The following is an 11,637-nucleotide window of genomic DNA, read 5'->3' on the forward strand; positions in this document are numbered from 1 at the left end:
ATATGGAGACAGTGGGCTTTAACGTCTCAAGCACACAAAACACTCTTAGACCATTTCAAGACCTAAATTCCTAGTAGTTGGCCGAAGGCTGGTCATGAAACAGGCCTTTGTGGGAATGTGCAAAGTTTGAGCAATTCAGGCATGCAGTTAACTCTTTATTGCACATCCTTATTCTGGTCTTCTTTCCATGAGAAAATACCCCTAAATGGTTTTTATTGGTTTCCAGTACACACTTATTCTGGTTAACATTCTTTTTGTTTGTTTACTTTTCACTATTCTCCTTTTCCCTGTTGTGATCGTTGTGTTACAAATATTTTTGAAAATAAATTCACATTTGCCTTTTCAATAATATGGACAATAAATCTCATTTTTTCACTTTGTTCTTCCTAGAAGTTTTTTTTTCTGCTCTCATTGCTCTTTTTTCTGATTATTTCAGAATGGATGAGAAATCTTGAAAGCAAAGCATTGATCCCAACCCAAAGCATTTTTGAAGAAGAACAATCCCATAGGATGAAGTTGGAAAGATACATATGGGATGATCCTTGGTTCTCCAGGTTAGAAGTCTTGGGATGTAAAGACCAATTAGAAATGTATCACATGAACCAGAGTACAGCTATGAGGCAAATGTTCTTCATGCAAAAGCAAGTACTCTCTCAAAGAGGTTCTGAATTCTGTGAACTTGGAGCAGAGTGTAGCCAGAACTTAAATTTTGTTCCATCTCAGAGAGTTTCTCAAATAGAACATTTCTATAAGCCTGATACAAATGCTGAAAGCTGGCAGTGTAATTCAATAATGTATGCAGATAAGATTACCTGTGGAAGTCATGATTATGACAAAGCCTTCCACCAATCCATACAACCTATTCAGCCTGAAAGGATCCAAACTGAAGATAATCTTCTCAAGTGTGCAGATGCTGTTAAATCTTTCAATCATTTTCTACATTTTGGTGATCATAAGGGAATGCATACAGGAGAAAAACTCTATGAATATAAGGAATGCCATCAAATCTTTAACCAGAGCCCTTCATTTAATGAACATCCACGACTTCATATTGGAGAAAACCAGTATGATTACAAAGAATATGAGAATATCTTTTATTTCTCATCATTTATGGAACATCAAAAAATTGGTACTGTAGAGAAAGCATATAAATACAATGAATGGGAGAAAGTCTTTGGGTATGATTCATTCCTTACTCAACATACAAGCACTTACACCTCAGAGAAACCCTATGAATATAATGAATGTGGGACATCTTTCATCTGGAGCTCTTACCTTATCCAGCATAAGAAAACTCATACTGGAGAGAAACCCTATGAATGTGATAAATGTGGAAAAGTGTTTAGGAATCGTTCAGCCCTTACTAAACATGAACGGACTCACACTGGAATAAAGCCCTACGAATGTAACAAATGTGGAAAAGCCTTCAGCTGGAATTCTCATCTTATTGTACATAAAAGAATTCATACAGGAGAAAAACCTTATGTATGTAATGAATGTGGGAAATCTTTCAACTGGAACTCCCATCTTATTGGACATCAGAGAACTCATACTGGAGAGAAACCTTTTGAATGTACTGAATGTGGGAAGTCTTTCAGCTGGAGCTCCCATCTTATTGCCCATATGAGAATGCATACTGGAGAGAAGCCCTTTAAATGTGATGAATGTGAAAAAGCTTTCAGGGATTACTCAGCCCTTAGTAAGCATGAAAGAACTCACTCTGGAGCAAAACCATATAAATGTACGGAATGTGGAAAATCCTTTAGCTGGAGCTCCCATCTTATTGCCCATCAGAGAACTCACACAGGTGAAAAACCCTACAACTGTCAGGAATGTGGCAAAGCATTCAGAGAACGCTCAGCCCTTACTAAACATGAAATAATTCATTCTGGAATCAAGCCTTATGAATGTAATAAATGTGGAAAATCCTGCAGCCAGATGGCTCACCTTGTTAGACATCAAAGGACTCATACTGGAGAAAAGCCCTATGAGTGTAATAAATGTGGAAAATCCTTCAGCCAGAGCTGTCACCTTGTTGCTCATCGGAGAATTCACACTGGTGAGAAACCCTATAAATGTAATCAATGTGAAAGATCCTTTAACTGTAGCTCTCACCTTATTGCGCATCGGAGAACTCATACTGGAGAGAAACCATATAGATGTAATGAATGTGGGAAGGCATTTAATGAGAGTTCTTCCCTAATTGTACATCTAAGAAACCATACTGGAGAAAAACCATACAAATGCAATCATTGTGAGAAAGCTTTCTGTAAGAATTCTTCTCTTATTATTCATCAGAGAATGCATAGTGGAGAGAAACGCTTTATATGCAATGACTGTGGAAAAGCCTTTAGTGGTCACTCAGCCCTACTTCAACATCAGAGAAATCATAGTGAAGAGAAACTGTGAATTGAATTGATAGATTTTTCTTTTTTTGTACATTTAGTAACACTTTGAAAAAGGAAAAAAAAATCCCTATAAATCAAGAGAGGAAATTTTTTAGTAAGAATTCAGGAAAACTCCTCTTTTATTTGATAGAAAATATCTGCTTAGAAGAAACCTGTGAATGGAAAGACTGGGAAAAGCTTTCAGCAGTTATGTAGCCTTTATTTAACATCAGATAATTAGAGTGAAGAAAACTCCAAACTCTCATAATTCTCCACCAGGAGTCCTACTTATGGAACATGAATGTAGGGAATGAGACTTCTTTTAGTAAGAGATCTCAACTATTTGTGGATCAAAGTGCATTGTTAAGGGGAAAACCTTGTTCTGGGAAAAGTCTTTTCAACTGAAAATATACTGTTTTGCATCAAGCTGGAAAAATGGATGGGAAGATTTATAGTAACATCTTTTGCATAGTTGTGGAAATACAGATTTTGCTGTTTTAGAGGGAGGATGTGGGTGCCCTTTAAGGAATAGAATATGAAATACTATAAATCTGAATTTAAGAAAAAAATAGTATTAAGTGGGATATTTACTGTTGATCAAGATTAACCTTAGAAAAGATTAGTAAATGAGATTACTAATGGTGGAAAGATAATTACCTAGAAGTATGAGACTGAAGTTGGAACAAGAGGTGACAGTTTATGACCCAATGTGTCAGTGTCCATGGTTTACTCATGGTTGCATTGTTGGAAAATTCATTTGTAATTTGTGTTAGGCAATCACTATAAGTTATAATGTGGACACTGCATCAGTATACATAATGTTAAGGAATGAAAAGGACAAAAGTGTACATATATATCTATAATTATAACCTCTAAGAAATGTATACAGATTAAGACTGGAAGGACCCATGGAGAAATTAACCTGGTTAATTTAATTTTTTAAAAAAGTTTTACAAACACATACAGCACTTATTATGTGCTAGGCTTTGTTTTAAATGCTTTTCAAATATTAACTTGTTCAGTTTCCTTAATTCTATGAGATAGGTACCATTATTATCCCAGTTTTACAAATGGAGAAACTGGGGCAGAGATGTTGAGAGGCCTACCTAAGGACACACAGTTATTAAGAAATGGAACTGAGATTGTTTGGCTCCAGAGTCATGTTTTTAACTACTATGTTATGCTGCCTCTCAAGTGATTTTTTTCCCGTATTTTTTCCCTTTTGTTGAGTTTTCCATAGTAGATATTTAATAATAAAAGTCCATAAATTCCTAAACAATGAGAAATAAAATTACCTGGCTCTCTATCCTGAATGATTTCTGGTAACATGAGAGCTCCTCCCTTTGGAATATGAAATCTGGATTGGACATTCAGAATCACTGCATTTTCTGGGACCTGGGTTCCCTAGGATTTCACTACCCATAACCCTGAGGATTACAGCACAGCAATGGCTGGAAGACTCAATGGACATTTGGGCAATGCTGAGGAATGCCCCTTGATGGGTTTAGACTGGCCTTCATAGGACAGAACAAGAGACACTACTGCACATGGGAGCACTATTTCTCAAGGTCTCCCTCAAATTCAGTGTTTATGCTTTATCTTCTCTACATGAGAAGATTGTTTGATAGTAGGGGGGCTTCAGAAGGGAAGGGAGCTCATCAATTCATCAGAGCGAATGCTCTGAATGCTCCTAGTTGAAAGGCAAGATACCTAAGAGGGTTTTAAGTGGCTTCTCTCCAGTTCACAAATATTTCCTGTATTTCCCCTAAAGTAGGGCTATAACTAAGAGTCAACAATCCTTGGATATGCTTCAAGGATATTGGTTAGAAATCTAGGATACAAAAGGTTCATCTGGTTCTTGTAGGGTCCATGATTCCCCGTTAGTTGAGAAAGTGGCCTAGCGGTGTGGGGAGGCAGTGCTCACCATCTGATTCCTGTAGCTGGAACTCATATAATTATGTACGTCTGATTCCATACCTTTCAGAGTTCAATACATAGTGGTCACCCAATAAATGTTGCAGGAGTAAATTAACTGAATAGAATTCTCATGTGATTTGTGCAAAGATAAAGAGATAAGATAAAGATTTGTGCAAAGAGCTTTAGAGAGAATAGAATTAGCAACATCTCTATTAAGAGAAAGCACTACGTATCAAGTCATACTGTAGCTATATGGGTATAGTATTCCAGTACCCAATGTAATACACTTTGAGCAAATCCAGTTTCTCTGATTTAGGGACTCGAAAGGATCTCATAATTCATATACAATATTATATAAACATCCTGACAAGTTATTATATATTACCCAGCTTAGTATCTTTTAAAAAATAATTTCTAAAAGTGCCTCTTCTGGCCCAGCCTACATCACAAGTCAAGAGAAAGTCCCAGACTTCTGCTTCCTCCTGAAAGGACCCCCTACATCCCTACCACTTAAAACACAGCCTTACATGCAGAGTGTGCCTTAGATGTTCAGGACTCCCAGCCCCCTCACCTCCCTTATTCTAACCCATGTGTGGCTCAGTTCATTGCCCCTCCCCCCTTTTTTAATATTTTATTTATTCATGAGAGACACCAAGAGAGGCAGAGACAGGCAGAGGGAGAAGCAGGCTCTATGTAGGGAGCCTGATGTGGGACCCGATTCCGAGACTCCAGGATTACACCCTGAGCCGAATGCAGACACTCAGCCACTGAGCCACCCAGGCATCCCAGTTCATTGCCCTTTTGACCACATCTTCAACTCCTCCCGAACTCTGGAACCTTCTGCTGGGGCCAGTTGGAATTCTTAATTTGTCCATGAGCTCTCCCCTTTCACCTTCCTGTTGTGGTTGAAGCTTGGGTCTCCCCTATGCACAGTGTCTCTTACAATAGTGCCAGGGGGTGGCTCCTTTCCCTCCCACTTTTCTCATTTGCTGCTTCTAGATTGTTCCTCCCTTTTCTCTAAAACTTACCTCTGACTCTTGGGACATGAGACCGTCACTCTTGATTCCTTCATTGCAGTCAGCTATTCGGGGTCTGCATATCAAAGATTTCAGCACCTGCTTTACTGCATCTAGAACCACTTCCATCATAATACTTCCTGATTCCATCATCCATCTAAGTGATCCCACAGTTCTTTGACCACTGTGCTCATGGTTTTGTAAACCACTCTTCACTCCCATTGTCATCCCTAGGACTATACCATTACTAGTGACTGGAACACCTCCACTATCTCTTTTTTAAGCTGGTTGGCTATTTAGTATCAAGATTCCAATAGCCCCTTGATTTAACCTTCCCTCATGCTCACTGCCAGCAGATGACTTTGCTTCTTATTTCCCCGAGAGAACAGAAGCAATCAGAATCCTGCCATAACATCGACCCACCTTCCACAGTGTCCATGCATTCCCACTGGTACCTATATACGAACTGATTGGGTTGGCCCTAGAGCCTGTCTCCTCCATACTGCTCAAGGGCATTGTTATAGCAAGTTTCCCCTCTCTTGTGTCTTCAGGTTTTCCCTACATACTGGATTATTCCAACATGCAAACATGCTTTTAAAAAAGAAAACCCCTTGATACCACATCCCCTTCTAGCTCCTGCATAATTTCTCTGCCTCGTTGTAGAAAGCAAAATTTCTCAAAAGTTGTCTGTTCTTGCTGTCTCTACTTCCTTTCCAATCTTTCTTGAACCTTCTCCAAACCTACCTCAATGCCAGATGTCCTCCACATTGCTAAACCTAGTGGTCAATTGTTTTTGCCTTCCTTGATATAGCATTATAGATAATAGATCATTTCCTCCTTAAAACATGTTTTTCAGGGATGCCTGGGTGATATAGTGGTTGAGCGTCTGCCTTTGACTCAGGTCGTGATCCCAGGGTCCTAGAATCGAATCCCACATTGGTCTCCCTGCAGGGAACTTACTTTTCTTTGTGTGTCTCTCATGAATAAATAAAATCCAAAAAACAAAACAAATATTTTTCAGCTGGCTTTCAGGAGGACTTCCCTCCTGATTCTGGGACATTCTTTATTTCAGGCCCCTTGGCTGTTTCCTCCCCACTTTCCTTACCTCTTAATGTTAGGACATTAAGGGTGCCCTGTTTCCTACTGTTTACACCCTTGATGGTCTTGTCCAGTCTTGAGGCTTCAAATACCACTGGTATGCTGATGACTTTACTTTTACGGCTACAGTTTGATGAGTGTTGAAAATGTCTAAGCCCTCATAACCACTACTACAACCAAAACAGTATTTTCACTTTTCCAAAAAGTTCCTTCACGTCTCTACAGTTCATTCCCACCCTACCCCACACCCCCAAGCCCTGAGCAACCACTTCTCTGCTCTATCACTACATATTAGAATTCTCTTTTAGGCTTTTTTGTATAAATGGAATCACGCCGTATTCTTCATATACTTAACCTTTGTGTCCAGAATTTTTTGCTCAACATAATGGAGGTTTTTTTGAGGCTCATCCATGTTATAGCATGTATTGGTAGCTTAATCCTCTCGCTCTTCTCTCTTCTCTTTCTCTCTCCCCCTCTCTCTTTTTTTTTTTTTTTGAGTTGAATTCCATTATGTGGATGTGCTACCATTACTTATTCTATTTACCTGTTGATGAACATTAAGTTGTTTTCAATTATTGGCTATTGTAAATATAATTGCTATAGACATTCATCTACAAAGCTTTTGTATATGCAAGTTTTCATTTATGTTGTGTAAAAACCTAGGCTTAGAATAGTTGTGTTTTGTGTTAAGTATATGTTTAAGTTAATAAGACACTGTGGATCTTTTAATCTGATGTCGTTAATGTTTAATATTCTGGGAAATTTCTCTTTTTTATGATAGTATACATTTTTTAAAAGATCAGGAACAACAAAACATTTTTGCACAAGGAGGATAAGATAAGGAAAAGAAAATAGGAATTGAGAAGAGCATCATAAGAGATGAGAGAACAATTTTTAAAGGCCTGTGATATGCTTAAATCTGAGACCAATGCTTTTGTGTCAGTGGCAAATGGTAACAGAAATGAAAGAAGCAGAATGATGGTAGTGAGGCTTTATAAGGATTGGTAAATATAGAGAACAAGGAACAAGCCCTGCCAGTCCATAGGTTTCAGGCTCTTTCTGCCTGGATTTCTGTTAAACCTTGATTAAGACACTTCTGGGGCACCTGGATGGTTCAATTGGTTAAGCCTCGCTTTGGTTCAGGTCATGATCCCAGGGCCCTGGGATGATGTCAAGTACCCTGTTTAGTGAAGAGTCTGCTTATGCTTCTCCCTCTCCCTCTCCACACTCATGATTTCTCTCTCTGTCAAATAAATAAAAATTTTAAAAATCCTTATTTAAAAAAAGACTCTTCTAGCCACATACCACAAAGTGGGCTTTGTTTTTCTGAATTTCACTGTTCTTTTTTTTTTTTAATTTATTTATTAATGACAGACACACACAGAGAAAGAGGCAGAGACACAGGCAGAGGGAGAAGCAGGCTCCCCACAGGGAGCCTGACACAGGACTTGATCCCGGGTCTATAGGATCACACCCTGGGCCAAAGGCAGTGCTAAACCGCTGGGCCACCAGGGCTGCCCTCGCTGTTCTTTTTATATGTCCTTGACAGTTATGTACAGAGACAGTCAGTTATACCCATTCATGTCACTAATCTACCAGGGTGCTCTGCTCATCAGCTCTAGCACACTTCTTTGGAAACCAAGTATCCCCACACAAATCCATCTTCTGATTCCATGCCTTTGTATTTCCTTTCTAAGCTTTTAACACTTACTTCCCTCTTTTGTATTTTCCTGGTTTACCAAGGAGTAACTAACTCTTCTCACTTATGACTAAAAGAAGGAGAAGGAGAAGAAAGAACTATAATATAGTAATAGTTCATTCCATGGATAGTCAAATCTGACAAAGGTTATAGTTCTTTCCAAGGTCAAATGCCTATGTTTCTTTTTTTTTAATATTTTATTTATTTTTTCTTGAGAGAGGCAGAGACATAGGCAGAGGGAGAAGCCGGCATGGGGAGCCTGATGCGGGACTCAATCCCAGGACCCTGGTATCACAGCCTACCCAAAGGCAGATGCTCAACCACTGAGTCACCCAGGTGCCCCAAGTTACTATGTTTCTGATTTTATCTTGAGTAGCCTTACACAGAAATGGTGTTACATCTGTAGTAAAAAGAAGGTAAACTATGATAGTAAGTATAATAATATTAGACAAAAATATACAAATATAAAATTTTATAATATGTCATAGTATAGTAACAATTTTTGAGTGACATTCTGGGACATGTGCAAAACACTGGAAATTTATGTTTTTTGTTTTTAAATACTCCATCCTTTTCATTTAAAGAGTTTCTCTTTTAGGATTTCTGTTATTCAAATGTTAGCACACAATGTTTGTTGTCCTTATTTCTTAGGTTTTCTTCTATGTTTCCTAATTCCATTTCCTTTCTTATTTTTTTCTGGACATTTCCTCAATTTGCTCTTTCAGTTTGCTATTAGCTGATAATTTTATTTTATTTTTATTTATTTATTCTTTTTATTTTTTATTTTTTTGACAATTTCTTTATTAGCTATCCATTTTGCTATTTCCTCTACTGTGTCTTCATTTCAGCAATTGTTTACATACCTAATATTTATACTTGGTCCCTTTTTATGTGTTAATATTCTCACTTCCTATTGCAATACCATGCCTTACCTCTTTAAATATATTTAGTAGACTAACTTAAAATTTTGGTCCATCTGTTCTATTTCTTTTTTTTTTAATTTTTATTTATTTATGATAGTCACAGAGAGAGAAAGAGAGAGAGGCAGAGACATAGGCAGAGGGAGAAGCAGGCTCCATGCACTGGGAGCCCAATGTGGGATTTGATCCCGGGTCTCCAGGATCACGCCCTGGGCCAAAGGCAGGCGCCAAACCGCTGCGCCACCCAGGGATCCCATCTGTTCTATTTCTGATGGAAGCTGTAATGCATTGTGTGTTTTCTCTTGAAATTGTTATGTTCAGAAAATTGCTTATTACCTTCGCCAGTAAGTGTGTTTCCTTTGGGGTCACTGGCTGTTCTGTCGGTTGTTATGCATTCATGTGATGGGATCAGATTCTGGTTCCTATAAATAGTTCAGGATGAATGGATCCTAAGAGGGGAGGCTGAGTCATCAGAAAGCTAGACAATGACTCCTTACCTTCATGAGAGAACTCCTTGGAATGTGATCCCAGAGCCATCCCAGAGCTTTGAGGAGGCAGGGTGGAGAAACACTTGCCTGAGATAATGTGGTCTGTGCCTGCTTCTCAGCTACTCATAAGAACAGGCTACTGCCTTGCCTTGATTTTGCTCCACAGGAAGCCTGGATCAGAGGCTTGGTTACTGCAGCTGTGGGCACAGATACTGTTCCAATGCAAACAGGAAAGAAGCAAGAGCAAACTCCAGAAGTTCCTTTTGTTTGATTCTTACAGCTCAGCTATCTATCTCCTGCTCTAGTCATACAACCCAACATACTCATTCAAACCAGGTATCAATCTAGGTCTTTCTAGCATTTCTGATATTCCCTGATCTTTTGCCTCTTAAGTTATATCTGGGTTTAATCTCATGTAGGTGCCTATAGGGCTTGTAGAGACCAGAATTGGAATTTGATTTGTGAAACTTTGAATAGATTGTCTTAACATGAAGTCTATGGAAAGGTACTAGAGACCATAGCCCATTATACCTCCCCTTATTCTCTCAGCTTCTCCATAGGAGCAGGACACAGCACAGGCAAATCCAAGGCCAAGGGGTTCTATTTAAAATTGCAAAGCCTTAGGAGGCCTGGGTGAGCTCAGCAGTTGAGCGTCTGCCTTTGGCCCAGGGTGTGCATGATCCTGGAGTCCCAGGACCGAGTCCCACATCAGGCTCCCTGCATGGAGCCTGCTTCTCTCTCTGCCTATGTCTCTGCCTCTCTGTCTCTCATGAATAAATAAAATTTAAAATAAAATAAAGTGGTAGAACCCTCTTATTCTGGATTCTCTTACCCTACTCTACTCTTCTGGTCTATATATTTGTAACCCCTACCAACTTTAAGCATGCAATATAACCAACTTGTTATGTCTCTTTTTATTGCCTTTATCACTCTTACTAGATACAAACTTCAACAAGACATGGTTTTTCACTTGTTCAGTGTTCTGTCTCCAGGACCTGGAACAGTGTCTAGCACACAGCAAGTTTTCAACAGATGTCTGTTGAACTAAAGGCCAAATCAGCATTAGGGTGATTCCCAAACTCAGACTCTGAACATCTTCCCATATTATTATGACAATGGAAGGGTCCTAACAGAGTCTAGGGAAGACAACCCAGGCCAAATGGAAGAACTTTGGGGCATGGATTTGTTAGAGCATACAGAGGTAATAATGGGTAAGACTGTTCTGGATTTTGAATAATTGGAAAAATAAAGCTTGAGGCTTAATAACTTCCTTGGCGCTGTACTTGTTCTGGTTTATTTACTGGATGTTATCATTTTCCAGGGAGTAAACCAGCTGGACTGGGAGGCTGTGAGCTTATTCCTTTGGAACTTGGTGTAAACTGCCACATGGCTTAAGTGGACCTTCCAGTGCCTTAACACTGTCGGGAGGTGCTAAGAGGTGTAATACATGTAAGGTAATGGTATAAATAGCTCAGTTACTCACAAACATCCTTGGACATCTTCATTTTCAGTACATTGATATCAGAAACCATGCATGAAAGCGGCGTTTCTATATCGGAAGGCTATTGTACGGGCTTTGGGAACCCTCAAGCAGCTTCAACCAGGAAGGACAGAAGGCTTTTGTGTGTACAAAGACCTCTCTGGCCATTGTGGGGGTAATGGACTAACGGAGAAAATGGCCTGGCGGAAAGAGAAGCGTGGAGGTACGGAGGCTCCGGCCAAGGAGGTGCAGAGGTTGTGAAGCGATGAACACTTCTGTCTGCTGATTCAGACAATGTTATACCTTCAGACAAAAGCCTTTTTTTTTTTTTAAGATGTTATTTATTCAAGAGACATACAGAGAGAGAGGCAGAGACAGAGAGGGAGAAGCAGGCTGCCCTCAGGGAGCCCTACGCAGGACTCGATTCCCGGACCAGGATTATGCCCTGAGCCGAAAGCAGATGCTCAGCCGCTGAGCCACCCAGGCGTCGTAGACAAGGTCCTGCACTCAAGGCCCACAAATCAACCACATCATGGCAAAAGTACTGACGATCAAGAGAAGCGCCAGTACAGCAAAAGACCAACTCTCAACCTGAAGCAAAACGCTAAGGCAACCAGAGGACCGCGGGGGCA

The 11,637-nt window shown here is 39.6% G+C and overlaps 1 protein-coding gene across 5 annotated transcripts in view; it reads left to right on the forward strand.

Annotated features, from left to right (window-relative positions):
- Window positions 1-10,795, forward strand: part of ZNF606 (zinc finger protein 606) — a 71,114-nt gene extending 60,319 nt beyond the window's left edge. For all 5 annotated transcript variants that reach the window (XM_038527455.1, XM_038527456.1, XM_038527452.1 and 2 more), the window contains one exon: window positions 437-10,795. In XM_038527455.1, the coding sequence (XP_038383383.1) occupies window positions 437-2,409 (1,973 nt within the window). In that variant the 3' untranslated portion in view covers window positions 2,410-10,795. The remainder of the gene's footprint in view (window positions 1-436) is intronic.
- The last annotated feature ends 842 nt before the right edge of the window (window positions 10,796-11,637 follow it).

This window comes from Canis lupus, chromosome 1 (assembly GCF_011100685.1).
Source record: "Canis lupus familiaris isolate Mischka breed German Shepherd chromosome 1, alternate assembly UU_Cfam_GSD_1.0, whole genome shotgun sequence".
Classification (NCBI taxonomy): Eukaryota; Metazoa; Chordata; class Mammalia; order Carnivora; family Canidae; genus Canis; species Canis lupus.